This window comes from Labrus bergylta, chromosome 15, assembly GCF_963930695.1.
Source record: "Labrus bergylta chromosome 15, fLabBer1.1, whole genome shotgun sequence".
Lineage (NCBI taxonomy): Eukaryota > Metazoa > Chordata > Actinopteri > Labriformes > Labridae > Labrus > Labrus bergylta.
In genome coordinates this window covers 25,554,415-25,575,830 of record NC_089209.1, presented here as the reverse complement: position 1 = coordinate 25,575,830, position 21,416 = coordinate 25,554,415, and the positions used below count along the sequence as shown (strand labels likewise).

At 44.8% G+C, this 21,416-nt stretch overlaps 1 protein-coding gene across 1 annotated transcript in view; it reads right to left on the bottom strand.

The window, feature by feature from the left end:
- The window catches only part of rev3l (REV3 like, DNA directed polymerase zeta catalytic subunit), a 74,714-nt gene extending 58,315 nt beyond the window's left edge, over positions 1–16,399 (bottom strand). Inside the window, exon 1 of the mRNA XM_020636704.3 lies at positions 15,805–16,399. Within this exon, the coding sequence (XP_020492360.3) occupies positions 15,805–15,943 (139 nt within the window). The 5' untranslated portion in view covers positions 15,944–16,399. The remainder of the gene's footprint in view (positions 1–15,804) is intronic.
- Between the last annotated feature and the right edge of the window lie 5,017 nt (positions 16,400–21,416).

The following is a 21,416-nucleotide window of genomic DNA, read 5'->3' as shown; positions in this document are numbered from 1 at the left end:
TAAGAGGGTAATTAGCAGCAGAGAGTTTACAGGAAGAACCCTGTGAACTAGGACACTTTATTCCCACATAACCTCGGCTGAACTTCTCCTCCATCCTGCGTTTTTCCCCCCCTCCCCTCTCTGCGTCTGTTTGGCCCGGGCACTGTGCATGAATACTGGGAGCATCAGCTCTGCAGCCATGTGGGCCAAGAGCAGCTCGAGGGCAGCAGCAGGGCAGGACCAGGAGAGGACGCACACAGGCTGATGGAGGCCTTGTGCCCTGCAGCGACGCACGAGGAGGAGGAGAAGGGAGGGAGGAAGGGAGGGAAAGACAGCTCTAATGGAGAGGGAGAGCAGTGCAGAAGCAGTGAGGTACAGTGGGAAATAAAGGCTGGGAGCATGAGGCGGAGCAGAAGGCTTAATTCAATTAAGCTGCATCAACATGCAAAGGAAAGAAAGAAAACGCCCTCCTATGCGGAGGGGGGGGGAATCAGATTTAACTTAGACATACAAAAAGGACATTAAACTGCAGGTTAGCTGCACACAATGTCGTCTGTGACTCTGTGGACAAGCCTGTTTCAATTCTTAAAATGTTAGATTAATAAAAGAAGTAAAAACATTCCCACCAGATGTGTTGAGAGTAAGTCAGAGGATGCTCCCCCCTGCTGCCCCCTGATTGGTTGACAAAAAGCCTGAAAATAAATAGTTAAAGGTGGAGTCAGCACTATTGTTTGTTGCAGTTTGTAAACACAACATTCAAACTTGGGCCCCTCCTCCTGGACTCGTCTCCATCAGAAGCGCACATTCACTGCAGGACGTAGTGTGTCAGGCTTCTTCCACTCAGATTTAGTCTGAGGCTGAGACACAACAGATGAACTGGCAGGGCAGCTCAAATGGGATGTTATAGACCAAAAGAATGAAGACGTTAGCAATGCATGACGTAAACGCCGCACAGAAAAGGAAGTCTTGCCTGGAAGTGATCTTCGCTAACTCCTGGCTTCACTGGGATTAAGGAGACATTTCCACCTGGATGGCTGAAGGGTTCCAGGTTTGATAAAAGTATAACTTCTGAGATGAGTTATAAGTGATAACTCTAATCTTTCCCCCCATTTCTGTTCTCCATCTCATCTGCAAACTATGAAATAAAGGTGAAAATATATAGGTGGTCTACATAATTTCTAATCCTAGCACTCATCATCAGCCAGGCTGAAGGGAAGAAACTTAAAGCCTGGTCTGAATAAAGCCCCGGTCCACCTCGTCCTACAAAAGGACCTGTCATTTCCACTCTCTCTGTTTGCCCCCACTAATGACCGCCACCATCTTAGTGTTCAGGCATGCGAGTGAGTGGGGCTACCAGATAAGAAGCAGAGGTGGGTGTGCAGGGCAGAGAGGGATTTAAAGGCTGTGGAGCTTTGAGGTGGGGACGAGTGGAAGGAAGGAGGGAAGGCCAGGGGCCGTCAACAAGGTGAGGGGGCAAAGGCCAAACCAGCTCCAGTAGTAAACACTCGCTCTGCTGCAGCTCTCTCCCGTGGAGAAGAGACCAGGACAATCTGGGGGCAGAAGAGAAAAACGGGGGTGGGGGGGGTGGGGGGGGGGGGGGGGAATGGATGGCGGAAAGAAATGAAAGGAAACGCTGATGTGATTCAGGGAGAGAAGGAGAGAAAGGTAAAACCCTCGAAACTGGAACGGCATGTCGAAGAAAACAAAGGAATGTGGAGGACAGGAGGGGAGACAGAGAGAGAGGCAGAGACTGTGACCAGCAGAGGGAAAATCCTCCTCAGGGAGCCCGCAGCCACTCACACACATGCAGGGATAGTCTTATTCACACACACACACACTCACACACACACACACACACAGACACACACACACACACACACACACACACACACTGGCCTCTCTGTGTGTCTCTGTCGTGATGCTGATCACACACACAGGCAGGCTGCAGCGTCTGCATGCTGCCATCACACACACATATTCATTCCTGTCTTAATGACATTTACTAAATCTCTTTAGCTGTCATTTCTTGATAGTTAAAAGTGGAAAGTCTATTCAATTTCCATATTAAAGAGTTTTGTGATGTTTGAGAGAGTTATAAAATCTCCTTCAGAGAGATGTGATGTCACTCCACTCAGATGGCGCTGAGGACCTCACACTCGTGTTTCTAATACTCACCCTACATTTGTGTCACATCAGGATCTAAACGCAGGCTGTTCATTCATTACTGATACCTTTTTTTCTCATCATAACGCGGCATTGTTGACAAAAAATGGTGGTCCCCATGACAGAGACATGTTTATTGTTGCTGTGGAAACACCGGATGCAACATCAAAGAGCGCTACATAAGGAAGCGGGAACTGCTCCTGCCGTACTGTTGCTGTTGGCACAGAAACAGGAAGTGGTTAGGGATCCCAAACTGAGGTCAAACAGCTCAAAGGAACGGTAACAAAGGTCAATGTGTGATGTCATAAGGTCAATGTGTGATGTCATGAGGTGGATATTACTTTGGACTCATCAGCTGAGCTGTCTGAGAGTTTGTTAAAGTGAAATGAGACATTCAAAGATGCAGCAGTGTTCTTCTTTTACATCACTGAGACTACAGGGAGACACTGAGGACCACTATCTACGGTGAGCCTAAAGGGACAAAATAGTATGAGTAGTAGACAAGCACCTCCTGTCTTCTTCTGGGGGGTAAAATGACAGGAATCTGGTGACAATGTAAAGGCTAATTGTGGTTCAAGAAAGCATACCTTAGGGGGGTCTGTTGGCCTAGCGGTAAGGTTGCGCCCCATGTACTGAGGCTATAGTCCCCAAATCGAGTAATGGGGTCTGAGTCTGACCTGTGGCTCGTTTACCGCGTTTCATTTCCCTCTCTCTCTCTCTCTGATTGTTTCTACTCTATGCACTACGTCTACTCAAATAAAAGGTGGAAATATATCTAATTGTTTTACAAAAACATCCATCCCTGTTGGACACTAGTGTTGTAGTCAAGACCACACTAACCGAGACCAAGACATACCCAAGACCAGAGTGCTCCAAGACCCAGAAAAAGACCAAGACAATAGGGATTGAGACCGAGTCCAGACCAACACCAAGGCAGGGCAACGCCGAGACAAGAATAAGACCATAAATATCACAGAAAATCATCATCTTGTGTGCAGCATCGTGTCACTCAATTAGAATGCAACAGCGGGAAGGTTGCTGCCCTAACCAGAGGATAAAAGTCAAACTACATATGAATTTAAGTGGACGTTTTCCTTCTAATCCGGAGTCTGCAAGTCCGAGACTGAGACAAGACAGAGTACAAATGCTTAAGATTCTGAGACCTTCAAAAAGTGGACTTGCAATCAAGACCGATTTTGAGTACTACAACATAATTGGACACTTTCTAAAACCTTGTTATCATCGACTACATTGCCTGCTTCCCCGCTCTTAATTGAAGCGATCGACTATGGGGGCTGTTCCTAATATTTCTTGTGGTGCAAGTCATTAAACCAAAAATATGCACACACACAAAAAAAAACAACCCTGGGTGTAATTATAGTTTCCCTATTGATACCTCAAAGCAAGTGAAGAATCTGTGAGCTGTGTTATGTAATGCATTATGTAAAACTCTTCTACATTCATTATGGAAGAAATTAGTGAGATAATGTGCGTCTCCATTTTAAGCCGCCTCGATGAATGCAGATCTCGGCTTACTGGAGATTCACATCAGCGGGATTAGCAGGTCTTAATGTGGAGCACCTTGAGAGGAGGCGGGGAGGAAGGAGGGGGATGGATCATGGGGGGGGGGGGAGTGGAGTTAAACATGAGAAACAAAGACATTGGTTGTGACGTCACAAAAATAAAATAAACTACAAGGACACAAAGACAGATCCTCATTAGGGAGAATGTGTGAACACCATGTAAGAATCGAGACATTTCAGTGCAAACTGCAAAGAGAGCTGCTACAGATTTCATAATGAGCATGAGGAAAACTGGTCCTAGTTGAGTGGTTGCTACGACGCTGAAGGATGCTGCCTGTGTGTGTGTGTGTGTGTGTGTGTGTGTGTGTGTGTGTGTGTGTTTCTGGACCGGCTCTCTGATCAGAGACGGCGATCTCTCGCCAGACGACAGGAGAGATTTCCAAGCTCTGCCTGCCCTCCTTTCCTCAGCTCAGACTGAATTTGATATTCACAGCGTGTCTCTCTCTCTCTGCCACACATCACAAAAAGCGGGAACGACGGCTCGGCTGGTGCATCAGGCTGAGCGACACTCACACACGGGTGCTCTCTCTCTTCTTCTTCTTCTTCTTCTTCTCAGCACCCTGCCCCTCCTCCTCCTCCTCCTCCTCCTTCTCCCGTTTCCCACCCCTCCACTCTCAGTCTAACAACGGGAAAGCCATAATGACACAAAGAGAAGCACAGTAAATTACAGGTGAGATATGAATGTGACTGCAGTGGATTATTGGCAGAACAGAGAGGAGATGAGAAAACAGCAGAGCTGGTCTAGACACAACTCCTCGGGGTAGAAGAGATTTGAGTTCTTCTGACGTCAGAGGTGGTAAATGTTTCCCAAAATCCAAAACTAGAGACACTCAAAACATCCCAGACTGAAGCTCGGCTGCATTTAGGATCAGTGTCACACACACACACACACACACACACACACACACGCTAGCACTGATATGTCAAGCTATTTTTAGAGCAAGGTCTCCAGAATATCTCGCCCCCCCTCCCCTTTTTAATAAGCCTGCTCCCAGACTGACTGCTTTGAAATTAAAAATTGATCAGTTGAAAAGACCCTTTGGATGCATCTGCAGCAGCAGAAACACTGCTGGCTGTTGGTCTACGTCCTTTAACGGTGAGATCAATGTACTGACTCAAAACTAGCATGATCTGCAGCTAAAAGGAAAACAAAATGATCCGGTCCAATCAAGATCATAGAAGAGAAACACTTTACTTCTTGTTTATTATTTGTATAGTGAGACAATGTACTGCACGTTTTCCCTCTAGCTTATGGTGCAGACGGCAACAAGACTTCTGCCAGATGGACTTAGGGGTCAAAGCCGGGCACAGAGTCTATGGAGCACAGTCCAGTTTGGGTCAGATTGAGTTGTATACATGCAAGAGTAAATCGATCTCCAGCCACATTATCTAGGTGCAGAAATTTGATTTAGTACCATTTTAGCTGGATCGACATGTTTATATGCATTTTAAAAGTCCACCTTTAGTGGGACTAACACAATAAATCCACTTTTTCTAATTGCATGTAAATGACCGACTGATTTTATGATGCCGCCCTCTAGCTTATTGTTTTAAACTGCTGTTACAGTAAGGATGATGTCATACAGAGTCTGTGTCAAGAGGACATGTGGGAGCTTGGTTAGATCGAACTTGACACCTTTGGCAGGAAGACAAGGGTTCATTCTCCCTTTGTGAAGCACATAATCAGCGTAGATTAAGTCTGTACCTGCATGGGTAAAAATGGCGCAGGCAGGTGAGGAATCCTGATTTAAAGTGAAAGATCAGAAGCAGGGGTTAAATATGATCAAGCAAAGCAGTCTAGTTTCATTGAAAAGTAAAATACTTAAACTTTACACGTTGCATAAGAACACGTTGATCAGAAAAGCTCACTTGTTGCAGCATTGGTGCATTCCTGAAGTAACAAGAGGCAGAGCTAACTCTCCCCTAACACTACACATGAAAACATAATCACTTTGTTTGTCTTTGTGTGTATATGTGTGCATGACTGTTCACACACACACACACACACACACACACACACACACACACTCCCAGGCCTCATTAACATCCACGCTGAATGGCACAGCACGGCAGGTTCAAAGAGTTCTCCCCCCTCCAGCAGCGATTCAAGCTTTCCTTCGGCCTGCCAAATTCTTTCATTCTTTCTAAACAAGGTCTTAATCTGCCTTGAAGCTCCGCAGAGTTCTCCTGCAGCAGCGGAGCCAGAAGCCCTGAGGGAACACCGAGTGGGAAGTCTCTCTCTCTCTCTCTCACTCAGTCAGTGGACAAAAGCCGGGCGCCTCTCCTCTTTCTCTCTGAGGGGACAATGGTGCAGGAGGAGAGAGGAAGAGGCCGACACTGAGCGGAGGACCTGAAATGACCCAACAACACGTGCCAACACAGGCCTCTCTCTCACAGAGACCACACAGAACCGACGTTACAGGACCAGGCTTTTAGAAAAGATGAGGGGCTTCCAGGAGGGGCGGCTTTACAAACCTGTGGTCAGACGCAGCGCTCTGTAGGATGCTGCTACAGAGCGAGCACTTCACATCAAACACAACTCTGTCAAAAGACAAAACACGTCCTGTCATCCCCCATCCCTCCCTCACCAACGGGCATTAAACATCTCACCCCAGAGATGAACTAAATCACATTACCTCATCGACAAAGCCATCTGGCACGCAGCTACCAGAGACAAACAACAACAACTCCAAGGCTTATTCTACTTTAGGGCCATGACTGAGGGGCTTACAGTTCAGCAGGAGCAGGTACTGTATTTACATCTAAAGACACGTTTACTACTACAAATGGACAGTAAACGACAGACTGCATTGTCTGTAGCTCGGGTATATCAGGTATGAAAAGAAAAACAATGAATGTGAGGAGAAGCCACGCCCAGTAGACTACCATGTCTATTTTTGAGCTTTTTATGCCTTTATTTTAGAGACAGGACAGATAGAATCAGAAATCTGGGAGAGAGAGAGAGAGAGAGAGAGAGAGAGAGAGAGAGAGAGAGAAAGACAGAGAGAGACAGAGAAAGACAGAGAGAGAAAGAGAGAGAGAGAGAGACAGAGAGAGAGAGAGACAGAGACAGAGAGAGAGACAGAGAGAGAGAGAGACAGAGAGAGAGAGAGAGAGACAGAGAGACAGAGACAGAGAGAGAGACAGAGAGAAAGACAGAGACAGAGAGAGAGAGAGAGACAGAGAGAGAGAGAGAGAGAGACAGAGAGAGAGACAGAGAGAGAGACAGAGAAAGAGAGATAGAGAGAGAGACAGAGAAAGAGAGATAGAGAGAGAGAGACAGAGAGAGAGAGAGAGAGAGACAGAGACAGAGAGAGAGAGACAGAGAGAGAGAGACAGAGAGAGAGACAGAGAAAGAGAGATAGAGAGAGAGAGACAGAGAAAGAGAGATAGAGAGAGAGAGAGAGACAGAGACAGAGACAGAGAGAGAGAGAGAGAGAGAGAGACAGAGACAGAGAGAGACAGAGAGAGAGAGAGAGAGAGAGAGAGAGAGAGAGAGAGACAGAGACAGAGACAGAGAGAGACAGAGAAAGAGAGAGAGAGAGGGAGAGAGAGAGAGAGACAGACAGAGAGAGAGAGAGGGGGGAGGGTATAACATGCAGGAAAGGAGCTACAGGTCGGATTCTAACCTGGGACATCGACACATGGTCGTTATGTGTGAACTATCCACTAGGCTACCAGCGCCCCACCCTGTTATGTAGAGACTACAACTTATTAAAGGAACATTATGCTGTGTTAAAGATGTTTATGTAACACTACTGGTCACACCTGACTCGATGTGAATCCAGGTGATGTAAAAAATCTGTGGGGACAAGGACTGCTGCAGTGTGAGGCCTGTGCCCTCGACAGTGACGCCTTCGGATACCCACTGAGGAGCTGAAGGGAGCTATTAAAGCCATCAATCAGACTGACTGGGCCGCAGCAGCAGCAGCAAGGACATTGAGGCAGCTGCTGTGCTCTCACAGCTTCTTCAAGACAACTACCAGGTAGTTACCGAGGCTGGTTTGTTTGATTTCTCTGATTTAAGCTGCTTTTACATGTGACCAGTAATGACTTCAAGTTCTAGTGGCTCTTCTTAAACTGCAGGATGGAGCTGTTAAGTTTAGGATGCATTAGACACGGTGACAGTGATGTACCTGCTTGCTGCGTCACTTTAACACAAGCAGGTAAGACTGATGTCACCAAGGCAAAGACATGTGTTTTAGCACCATATAGATCTACTCTCTGCCCACAGGGACAGGACAGAAAACACATTATGACATGTTCACTCCTGTGCATGGGCCATTGCAAAGAGGCCCAGGTAAAACAGGCATTGGTTCTCTGAGCCCTGGACTTGGACCCACTTGGCAAGTGAATTATGGTGCATCCAAAAGGGGTCAGGCATCAGCAGAGTCTCCAAAAGATTCCAGGGGGGGGGATGTGGCTCAGCAGTAGAGTCGTACGTCTCACAAGTTTCAGCTCATGGGGGTTTGATCCCCAGCTCCTGCAGCCACATGTTGATGTGTACTTGGACAAAACACTTAACCCCAAAGTGGGGTTGCTCCTGCTGCTGCGTCGACGCCGTGTAAATCTGCATGAATGGATTAGTTCAAACAGATGGACTGTTAACACAGCAGTCTCTACCATCAGTGTGTGAATGTGTAGGAGTGACCTGCGGTCTAAAAAGCTCTTTGAGTAGTCAGAAGACTAGAAAAGAAATACACAAGCTCAAGTCCATTTACCGTTTTCATTTAAGGCGCTCTACTCTGCCAGAGTCCTGCGGATGAGACGCAAAATTATGTCTTTTGTAGTTATGAGCTAAGCGTAGAAAAGGAAATACAACAACTGTGTTGTGTGAGTGTATTTATACACAGCAACAGTATATATTGAAAGCATTATGACAACTGTTTCAAGTGGCCATTCGACACCCTTGCTGTACCAACATAACATTGGATCTATACTGTTTATAGAAGCCATTTTCTAGTTATTTGTTATTGTTTTGTCTGTAAACACCAGGGGGCAGTGGGCACCTTGCCAAGCACATGGGTTGATTAGGAACCCTTTGAATGTTCCAGGTGTGTCACTGTTGGGTGATACACCTGGAAGGCACACAGGTGAATGAGACAGGTGAATGGGATGCAGTAGAAAATGTTTGTACGTCATAATCTAAAATAAATGAAGAAACAAGAGATTACCGACTGGACATTGAACTTAATGCCTGCATGAGAACTCACTGGAACGTTGCATCAGTGGCTGCTTGTTGAGTTTATGTGGTTTGTTTATAATTTTACCTTAATTTCTTTTTTTTAGACAAACAGCCACAACACTGTTGATTAAAAGTAGAGATGTCAAAGTTTCAGGTAATTTATCACCTATTTGAATGACTAACAGATCATTTTCTCTAAACGTTGCTCATTAACCACAAGCTGTTCAGCCTCCCTGTAGCCCAGTACAAAGACCACCTGTGGAATCAATGGAAGCAGAGGAAGACAAAGCCTCCCCCCCTCACACAGTTACACACATGGTTCACACACAGGCCTGTGTGAGCAAGAGAAGCCATATTGACACAAGGCGCTATAATATGATATATATGAGATTTAATATGTCACAGAGGCAAAATGGGGGGACGAAGTTATCCCCCCTCTGTACCATCTTTGGAGACAGTAAGAGAAGTATTGCAGAGGTGAGAAGGTATCAGCGGGGGAACACAGCGTGGTGTGTGTGTGTGTGTGTGTGTGTGTGTGTGTGTGTGTGTGTGTGTGTGTGGAGCTCCAGCTGTGCCGTGCTTCTGCAATGCTGAAAAGGTAGCGAAAAGTAGACAGTCCATGTGAAACTAACGAGGATAAAAGCCAGTATATAAACTCTTGGATCCCCACATCAACAAACAGGCATCACTCTTGATTAAAACATAATTAGAAGCCACTGAAGCGGCAGTTAGAGGAAGATGATTGAACTGGAGTTACAGACGGGGAGAGAGGGGAGTAAACAGTTAAAAGGGACAATGACCTTCTGCCTAATGAGCCACAGAGTCCTTTTCAAACCGCCTATTATCCTATTAATGGATCCTGGAGGAATTCCTTCAGATGGCATTAAAGGCTCCCTTGGAGAGAGCTAAACCTGGGGGGGGGGACAGGAGGAAGAGGCCCTCTGGTATTATTCCTCCCTGTAGTTCCTCTCTCTCAACTTTTTACACACACGCAATAACACACGAGTGCACAGGTCCGAGCAAAGGAACCAAAACAGTGTGCCTCCTGCTGTTGGGGGAGGGGGGGGGGGGGGGGGGGGGGTCCTGTCACTGAATCTGGGTCATGGTTGTCGGCATCAAGAGTGGAGATCAATGGTGTCCGGTCTGTAAAGAGTGTGTCGGCATCTCTAGAAGAAGCTTGCTGATTATAGCTAAAGCCCAGTTATCACGCTGATTTGGGCCCATGACACATATTTGTTATTCTCCCCTCCTCATCTCATGGCTTCTTTTTAATAATGTTAATGTACAACCACTGGAACATAAAAACACAAACATGCATGTGGTGATAAAGATGTGATGTCTAGTAGTTGTATCAATGGTGTGATTTTGATCATCTAAGCCGTTTTCCTATTGCATTGCTGTAAATAAACTCAGCCGTCACCACGTCTTTGTACAATCATATTGATTCCGCAATGGTTTAAGAATTCCTGTACCAGTCGGTGAATCCACAGTATGTTACTGCCTTGCAGAATGCACGGCACATCAGGAGCTCCACATACACACACAGTCTGACATGCACTAACACTAGGCATGCAACAATTCTCAATAAAATATTGAACCGTTCGGTACGGCATCCACGGTTCAATACTGACTCGTGAATTGCGGTTTTAACGGTTTAGAGTTTAACTAGTTTCCGCGCGTTGTATTTCTCTCTAAATTCGCTCTGTCTGTGTGTGCCTGTGAGTCAGCGCGCAGGGATGAGGAAACCCCACGCCAAGTGAGTTAATAGCCAATCACCACGCGCTAAAGTTTGGTGACGCTGACAACAACATTACTTTTAGCATGGCGAGCAATGAGGAGCAGCCAGGCCCAGAGTGGCTAATCAGGAGAACCAGGACAATTCCCGGTGGGCCGGGCTGCCTGAAGGGCCGCCAGGGCCGGTACAGTGACAGTCTATAGATCATACAGGCTGCAGTCATTGCTCAAGTAGCGTTACACTATAAACCAGTTTCTGATCGTGTAGAGCGAGTGTGCGCGCCTGGAAAACATGTACTGCGCAGTGTTTCCCACTCGTCCAGGTATATTAACCACCACAAACACCCTTTTTACAAAAGCCTCTCTCCCTCATTATGTCGAAAACATGCATTAAAAGATAACTGTGGGTCCGCAAACGTGAGATGGAGAGAGAGCTATACGGGTGAGCGAGAGTCAGGGGACGTGCCATTACGCATATAAGTGGACGGACAAGAAACAAAAAGTGAAATTGATCATCTGCTCCACAGTCTACATGTTAACCAGTGAAGTATGTGAACTACATGGCAGGCTGCTGTCTGTTAACTAACTGATGTCTGTCAACATCAACTGAGTGTTCCTCTGTCTGCACTTCACCCTCACTGCTCTTATTAAAAACTCTAAACTGCTCATAAAACACGTCTGAACCTTCAGTGTGAGGTTTGATGTCTTTTGAAGTGTTCTTCAATCGTTTGAGCTGCTGTTAATACTCAAAATATTTACGATACTGAACATTACAAGAATAAGAGAGGAGCAATAATCGTAACTAAAAGAGAAATATAACAGTGTGCCACCAATGCACTTTTTTGTTGACATTCATTGAGATAATTGTAGTTTACCTCATGTTCAAATCAAACCTGACTTTGCAGTAGGCTGAAAGGAGAGCACCTGAATTTGTTTTGCTTCAAAGTAAAATAAATCGTTTTAAAATGAAAAAAAGTAACTCTCTTTCTAAATCCCTTGATGTTCTGTAAAATCTGCCTAAAATACTTAACACTGGAAACATTTTAACAGCCCGGCCGAACCGTGACCAAAAAACCGAGGTACGTATTGAACTGTGGGCTGACTGTATTGTTGCATCCCTAACTAACAGAGTGCTGCAGTGCAGAGGTGGGATCACTTCGTCCCCCCCATCACGCCTCCATGACAAGCAAGTTGAAGGCGAAACATCACAGGGATGTAAATATGGCGTCTTGAAACAGCAGTCTGAACAGGGCTATAGTTGATAGCACTTTCACTGTCTGCAGCACATGTGACAGAACATCACAGCCGACAAAAGTCCATGCTCAATGTTAAACAAATTATTCATATTTTGGCTTTAAAATGCCGGTCGATGCCAACCACTAGCCGGGGCTGTAGCCACAGACTAGCTGTGGATCCAGGTTAATGGGCCTGCTCTCCTCGCTCTACTACCCGGATGTAAACAAGCACAATGAACGGATAGCATCTAGTAGGAGCAGCGCGGTTTGGCACTATATTGATAGTGGAGTTAAAGTCATATGTAGGCTGTATCGGGGTTAAACTGGCATATCGACCGGAGCAATGTGTAACCACATTTAGCACAGCGTGTGGAGGTTAACACCTTGAATAATATATTTTTGATATGGTGGTGATGAACAAACACTTAGAAAAACTATACATTTTGTTTCTTTATTCAAACCACAATCGCACACTGGGGCACCAATTTTGAAATATTCAAAAGGTGTGATGATGGCAGAACTTTGTAAAGGCACTATTGCGATAACTCAGTATACAAGGAGCTAAACAATGACAAGCACATAAGAATAGAAGTCCCATGTCAGAAGCTAACGTGTTGGGAGATCACAGACACTTTTAAATGGCGGCTGAGCTTCCCCCCGCTTGTCACAATTTCTTGAACATTTTTGGTCTCTCTGACGGGACTGCTGTCTCTCTATTTTCTTCTTTGGTTAGTAGCACACCCAAAACATCCTTCAAACATCACACCCCTATTTTCTGTCTTCCATGTGGCATAAAAGAAGCTCAACATTTCCCTCTTTAACAGTCTGTGTTTCAGAGGCTGTCTGCCTTGAAACAGTCAGGCAGCCTGTGGACTAAGTTTGATTAACAAGAGAGAAGACAGCGGGCAACGTCTGGGAGCTTCATCAGCAGGGCAAGACAACGTGCATGTTTGAGCTATCATTGAAAAACATCAGGACAAGGCTGGTGGAACAACGCAGGTAAATGGATCAGAGTAATACACGGAAAGATTACATTTTGATCCGAGAGCATTTATGTGTATGTACAAACCTCATCAGAGGAGGTGCCAGGAAATCCAGTGTGAGTGCTGGAGCCTTTAAAGCTTTGCACTGATCGAGTTCTCACACGAGTATGTACTCAAACACAGCAGTCTGCATTGTCTCCCCGTTATATATGTGGTTTAAAAGAAACCTCTGTGTTGCTTCAAGATGCAATAATGATGGAGCTGTGTCTGTAGTTTGTGCCCTGCAGATTTCCACAGTTTGACTCTCCTCTCAGTTAATGTATCACTTGTGGCGAGCCGGAGTCGGAGCCAGAACTCCGCGTTTCCAGAAATAAAATTACATCACCATCTGGAACACATTGGAGCGGAGAGGAATCTCTTTCTCTCTCTCTTATTCTCTGTTTCTCTGAGCTCAGCAACAGGCTTCACCAAACCCAGAACGAGTTGAGTGTTTGCCTTCATTGTGTTGCTATTGCTCAGCCTGAAGGGAGGAATTCATGAGCACTTTAATGTGAATCAGATTTTGATCTCATCAGAGTGTTTACCCTGGTGTAAGCGGTCAGCAGAGCATCTGCACCATGTGGCCATGCCTTCAACCCCAGGCCTTGGGTTTCCTGTCCTACCCTGACCTGAGCTGTGCACACCCCCCCCCAATCAGCCCTGTGTAATTCGATGCTATACTTCCTGCTTTTTTTCCCTCTGCTCTGTTTGTTAACATCCGGGGGCTGGCCTGCCTGTGCTGCATGCATACTGTACATGCATGGAATAACTCAAGGGGGGAGGATGATGATGTGGAAATCCTTGATCAGTATCCCTTTCCGAATAGAAAATAATCTGCATCATTGTCATGCTTTAGTTGAAAAGTAGAGCCTGGTTGATATTAAGGATGTTCTTAGACGACTAGTCTCAATGTCTGTTAAACAGAAACTCCATTAAACCCGCTAATCTGACAGAAAGATAAAAAGGACAAAACAGAGAGACGCAAAATGTATTGAAAATTGTCAACAAGGTAATTTGGTTTGCCACATGTGGCTAACGTTAGCAGTGTTAGCAGCCTTCAGTCCTTCCTGCAGTTTAAAGGCCTTGTGACAACCCAGCATCTTTTTTTCCAATTGTTTCAAATGAGCTCCGAGCGCTCGAGTTGAAAATCTTTCAGACAAGAGCTCTTCATGTCACCGGTGCTCTTTTCCAAGTTGTAGGATATTCCCTGTAGTTTTGCCGCCTACGGATCGTGTCTTGTATCCACAATCCTCTTTTGCTCCGTGTCTGATCGGGAAATAAACGATATAAACATGCAGTAAAAAGTAACAGACATACAACAACCATTATCAACAGACTGTTGTCATAGAGACAGGATGGACGTGGAGCCCTTTTCTTCTCAGCGCACAAACCCCTTAATTCAAGCGCCCCCCAGCGCACAAATCATGTTAAATCTCATATTTGTTTACAGAACAATGCACCGAGGTGTTTTAGGTTTGTCTGGCTTGAATCAGTGAATTCCTCTCACAGGAACATTCAGTGACAATGAGCTCTGCTGCAGTGTGTGTGTGTGTGTGTGTGTGTGTGTGTGTGTGTGTGTGTGTGTGTGTGTGTGTGTGTGTGTGTGTGTGTGTGTGTATTTCCTTTAAATCAGTACACTTGAATGTGAACGTGTATTTTATGTCAGAAACCTAATTAAAGCTGACACCCTCACCCTGACCCACTGTCCACCACGTCTCCTGCACATCCGGTTGCTTTAAAAGCAACAGCATGAGGGACAAACTTAGCTTCCATTTTACCGCCCAACCCCCCCCCCTCCCCCCCCCACCCCCCCCCCCAGGGGACTCACCCTGCTAAAAATACACAGTCACTGTACTTGACTGGTGCTCTCACCTGTCAGACAGGCTGGAGAGAGAGGGCAACAAAAGTCACCAGAGGATTTAGCCGGGGTAATAATGCTGAGCTGTTGTGCAGGAAATGATTCTATTGTTTGTGGAGATGGGATTAAAGGTACTCAGAGTGGTGGGCTAATGGGTTTTCTGAGAGAGCAGGGCATGTGGCAAACCTCAAAGAAAAAAACAAACCTATATGTTGAAGCTGTGTCAGCCCCTCCTATGGCAATGCACACAGTGTATGAGCATGATTTTTTAACAGCAGGAATCTGCGAGCCCTGTCCTGCATACAAAAGGATTTGTCTGGGTTAATGACACCAACATTCCTTTCACGATCACTTTCCTGTATCAGGTCTCCCTCATTGTTACATGCTGCATATTAATGTACTGTCTTTGTGGCTCCTGCTTCTATGGATCACATGAATGACACCACAGTGCTTTGACGGAATCCCAATTTTTTTCCCCCCTTTGTCTCGATCTCTGCTCTTCACATCTGATTTCTTTAGCTGCCGCAGTCGTTATTTCACCACAACGCTTCATTCAATGTCTTCTGCGACTGTCTTCTAATTTAGATTATACAGAACAAAAAAAGGGGAGAAAATCTAAAAGGGGAGGAGACTGCATGTTGTACTCCTGTCCGTCCACACTCCACAGGTTGCAATTAGCACAATAAAAAAACATCTTTGCAAGCTGTCCCTGAATGCCACATGTGGAAGACTAAAGCACAAGTGTCCACCGCGCCATGGAGGAGCAGGGGGAGCGAACACAAAGCCCACAGCCGTGTGAGGAAGGAGAGGAGGGGGACTGCAGCCTGTATGCAAAGCGACAGCGGTGATACATTGTGTCAACACCCTGAATCATCTTCCTGTTGTCATTCTGCATGCTGAACAGACCCCGTTATGTTTACTCTGAACAACACAAAGTGTGGATGTGTCTGCAGACTCCACCACGTTAACACGCTGCAGGAAAAGCCCCGCCACCATTGAAGCGTCAACAACACAAAAAAAACACAAACAACAAGAGTTGTCTCACCTGCGGGTGTTGCTCCAAATATCCGCACCACCGGTACTTTCTTCACGTCGCTCTCCCTGAATTCAGAGTAGCACACGTCCAGGTCTTTGACGGGACTTGCCAGATAGAAGTCTGCGGTGACGATCCGCACGGAAAACATGACTGACTGCCGCGTCCGTCAGCAAGGGACCGAAAAAAAGCAAAAAAAAACTACCGTAAGGAGTCCATAAGACAGTGTGCCCTCGGTGGGTGGTCGATACTAACCGAGGGTAGAGCTGTCACGTCGGTCAAAGCAGAGTGGAAACCCCGGGTTTCTCGAACAAAGATCCTCCGCCGCTGTCGGTCTGCAGCCGGGGAGCTAAGCTCGACGGCGGCGGGTAACTCTCGGACGCCTCGCAGCCTTTGGATACATGTTGTACTTATAACCGAGGCTGCTTTCCTCTGTGCTGTTTTTGTTTTCCGCCAGGAAGACGTTTACCCAGACTTCCGGTTTTGTAGCGTTATCTATCCAAATCACGCCTCAGAACCAGAACTAGTCCGAGTCAGGGAGCCCCTCGGTTGTGCTCCTTCTTCTTCCATAACAGGCTGCTAGCCCCCTCGATGGCTAACACCGACGGTGGTATGCAAGCCAGCCTGAATAACAAAACCACTTCCGGTTACATTTCAGAGTAAAAGCACCGTCAAACCACCACATGCTTTCATACACAAATGGACATCCAGCACGTTTGTTCTTAATATTAAACCAGACCAGGGGCAACCTAGAAATCTGATTGGTCACCCCAGTGGCCTAAAATCTGGATCTGTGATTTGCTATTATGAATATTATTATTGGCTATATGGTCGGGTTATATATGTCTGTTGGGTATCGTGCACTTTGGGTTCTTTTCTGTTGAATTGTATTTAATTATTTTTAGTATTTTGTATTTGTTATGTTCTTGCTGTTGTTTATGTTCTTCTGTGTTTGGTTTAGTTTGCTCTTGTTTTTGCTGTTTGTCAAAGCACTTTGTAAACATGTGTTTTTAAAAAGTGCTATATAAATAAAGTTATTATTAGCCTTGTGAGAGAGTTCAACATTGGGTTTAAAAACAACTTTTTGGGCTCTATTACAACCATACAGCAACCTCGAATGTTAAAAATGAAGCACAAGCAGGAGTGCAAAATCCTGCAGTTTGTTGTGTGTCCACTAGAGGCTGGCTGTAGAATCACAGGAAGTCACATATACACTTATTAAAAAAAGCCTGTTTTTACAGCAGAGATTAACATGTTTACAGCTGGTACAAAACAACAAAAGATGTCTCAATCTGCACACACTGTATGGGGGGGTGAATGTTTTAGTAAGTCATCCGTTTTGATTTGTTGAAGGATAAGAGTTATTCACAATAAGATGACCTGATTGACAGGTGGGCGCAGTGTAACGGTTTGGCAGGAGGCTTAAAACCCGCCTCAGCTCCAGCTCTCAGCCTGTCGTTAGGTTGACTGAAAATTAGGATGAGACAGGATTTCCAACATGGAGACCACCATCGATAAGGCTCCAAAGCCCCCTGCAGGAACAGACGAGTGACCCCAGGCTTGTCTATTAATATTTTCAGTCTATCATTTTATACAAATTTACAAACTGTAAGGCAAACATTTACTACATTCATAGTTCCTTGAAGAACAATAAACACATTTGACTTAGGAAAATCAAATTACAGCACAAATCAAAGAATACGGTATATAATATTAACACAAATGAATTGTGAAAAAATTAAATTACCATAAATTCAGCTGTAAGACACAGGATTTACCTGTTTGGTACTTTCAAAATAATAACCCACAAGTCTAAGGTCGTCAAAGTTTTCAATGACTAGCTACTTTTTCATTCCATATGTTTAAAACCTGCACTGTGAGCATACAGGCTCATACCAATTGCTTGTGTAATAGGACATAATATTGCAAAAAACAGCTTCATAGAAAATGAGGAGGGAGGTATACGATTGTGTAACTCCATTGTTTGCTTAAGTGTGATAGCAGTCATTTAATAAAATAATAGTAACATTTTTATTTATTTTTTACTCACGTAATGCTGCAGCAAGCACTTCCCGCGTTCCAGTCTCGCTTTGGTGGACTTTTATTTTGTATCTAAACGCACGCTGTCAGGGCAACAGGAAACAGTATTGTGGGAGTTCATGAAAACGCTTGACGATATTTTACCTCATTTGATGCCACTGCAGCATCAAAACAAGCCCAGACACAGACCAAAGATCTGGGAAACACCACTCTACCACAGGTGAACTACACTCTGTGATTGGCTGATTTAACTTTGGTGACAGTGGGGTTAATTTAAAGTAGCCTACACTGTAAGCCTATATAAGAAATGTAATAAAAGGAACACATTATTATTAACAAGCTATGAATGTAAGTCCATCTAATATCACTGTAGAAAACATGAAAATATATACATTTACTTTAATATTATTAAGGGTAGGGGTAATATATACATTTTTCAAATGTTTATTTTGGGGCTTTTTAATGCCTTTATTTTGAAGATTTGGGCAGAGGATCAGAAATCAGAAAATCAGAGAGGGGGGGGGGGGGGGTTCCATAGGTTTTCTGTGGCTCAGTTGGTAGAGTTGGTCGGGGGTTCGATCCCCAGCTCCTGCAGCAACATGTCTGATGTGTCCTTGGGCAAAACACTTAACCCCAAGTTGCTCCCACTGCTTCATCATCAGTGTGTGAATGTGTAGGTGTGACATGTGGTGTAAAAGTGCCTTGAGTAGTCAGAAGACTAGAAAAGGACTATACAAGAGTAAGTCCATATACCATTCGAACCTGGGTCGCCTGCTGGGTCCGTCTACAGCCCCCCAGGGTAGGGGTAATATTTATGGTGCACATTAAATCACATCAATGGAAACGAATGTCAGAGCATTACAAATCTAAAAGTGTCATTAATATAAGAATTTGTATTTATCTGACCTGTAACCTGTAAAACTGAGATATTTTAGGATTAATATTTATACACCCCCCCTTCCACCCCCCCATGATTTACAAAAGATACCCACTAAAAGTTCAGTCACTTTAATAATACATTTTTAAAAATTAGATAGGCAGTATTAAAATGAGATATCAAAATGCCCTTTTTAAAGAACACAACACAAAAACTGAACTATAAGTCTTGATTGATTGATTGATTGATTGATTGATTGATTGATTGATTGATTGATTGATTGATTGAGCACCTGGCTCCATTTGCAACAATAAAATCAAAGACAAAAAGAATTTAAGGAAACATTCAAACACCAAACAAATATTCAAAAGGCCTTCAACGCACTTTAAAGGTCATTTTTAATGTATGTAAGACCCTCCCGTGGTGTATCCTAGAACAGGGGTCCTCAAATCTTTTCAGCCTGTGACCTCCAAAAATAACAGCACTAGAGAATGGGGACCCATCCTGTCCCTGGATGTGGTTGAGGCACACACAAATAGGTCTATTCAAACCCTGGATACACAAAAGAAAACAGCAGTCTCTACCATCAGTGTGTGAATGTGTAGATGTGACCTGCAGAGTAAAAGAGCTTTGAGTAGTCAGAAGACTAGAAAAGTAATATCCAAGATCAAGTCCATTTACCATCACATGTAGCAGAGCAGCACAGCTGTTCAGACGGTCCAGGAGTCTCACATTAGCATATATAGAGTTATGTGTTCAAGAAAGTTAATTTCTGAGTGCGTCTGCGTCGTCACGTCTGCAGAGTCCTAGATTTATTTTCATCTCATCATATCTGTAAAGTGTGAATTTTTAATTAGTATTATTACACTCTCATTATTCCCTTATCTATCTTTTCAACCTGAAACCACCAAAGCACTTTCAGCTCTGTGCCTCCTGCAAACCCCCCCCCCCCCGTGTGCATGATGTCTCGTTGCCTCCCACTCATCTTGGGGCTGTTCAGTATTCCTCTCAGACTCCTGTAATGGCCTCTGCACACAGGCAGCCGAGGTTGATGTTTGCTGAGCTCACAGCTTTCTGCCCCCCCCGGCCCCTAACCCTCCCAAACAGCTGGTTCGGTCCGGTTCATGCTGGGGACATCGCACTCAAAGACTCTCGGGATGATGAAAAATCTGTCATTAGCATTTTCCATCTCGATGGAGAGAGGGGCGCTCAGTGTGTGTGGAGAGTGTGCTGACCTTGACTGAGAGCCATGGCTTTCTTAATGAACCAATCAGCAGACGTCTGCTTCGTTTGCCAGCAGCACGCCCGAGGTCTGAGAGCGCATATGAGGGACACACTTAACTTCAAACTCATCCAGAAATATTATATACAACATATTTAGTGCAGCTCCTAAAGGAAGCTTTTATCTAAAGTGCTTGACTCTGAATGCATACTTTTTCTGTATGGCAGCCTCAGTGGGACAAATAGTTTTGATGAAAGAATCATTGAATGCTCATCTACATCTGGTTGTTTTTAAGGGTGTGCACCTCTGACCAGTGTCAGTCAAAACTAACAGCACACAGAGAACGAACATGTGATCACCTGAAGAAGACCTCGGGCTGAAAAGTTGTGATGAATAAAAACTTTGTTTGGCATTTGAACAAGTGTTCAGGCCTATGTTCTTCTTCATCTTCTGCTGTTTTTGCACTGCCCTGCACCTGCGTGATGTGCGTATACAGAACCACAAACATCAATTACTTATTTGAGTTCATAACTTAATATTCAGTTTGAAAGTGTTTCTTTGAGTTTCCATTCCGGGAGACTTGAGAGATTGTGTCTCATTCTTCCAGGGGTGTTGCCTGGGGTGACATTTTTTGTTGGACTTTGAAATAACAGGGTAGCTAAATTAGACCCTTGTGGGACCCTGCAAGAAAGAGGAGCAAAAAAAGGAAGAAGACCTGTTTCACAGATAGGACATGAACCAGTATCCCTGATGCCAACAGTTTCCAAAAGGATATGAACATCAGGTTAAAGAGTGTGTCATGATGCAGCTTTAATCTGAAACACCATTTTTAAAAAGGTCCCATGCACTCTCAATGCAAAGGCTTCCATTAGTACTGTTGGTCTATCTATATCAATACTCATTTGGAAAGGTTCATTTGTTTTGGGGGAAAAGGAGAGCTCCTCGTTGCACTCAGATCCTGATAAAAAACCTTGCTCGGGTCAGTGTGCTCCATTTAACTCTACAGGTAAAATGTGAAAATAATAAATGAACAGTTAAAAAAGCAGGACGTACTTAAAGAAGAGCACTCCTCGTTAATCATGAATCAATGTTGTTTTGATCCCAACAGGCTCCTGTAGCAGGACTTAATACACTTGTTGTCATGGGTTTAATGTAGATAAACAAAAGGTATAAAAGCAGGAGTGAGGAGTGTATCATATTAGCAGCAGGATTACATGTGGGGGCCTTTTGGGTGGAATATTGTGTCTGGTTTCTGTGACTCACCAGATAAGGCTGAGTGGAGTGGCACGTCCAGGAACAATAACAAACAGAGGATTTATTGGTTGTGGTAGCACTGCTGTGCTGAGCACAGCTCCGTCATGCAGGAGCTGATAAGAGCCTGGGCAGTGCCACACGTCCCCTCTGATGTCAGCAAATCATTTTGTGGTCAGGTTTTGTAAACAGGCAGACTACATAAAGCCAGTCTGTGCTCACTGACGGGGCACG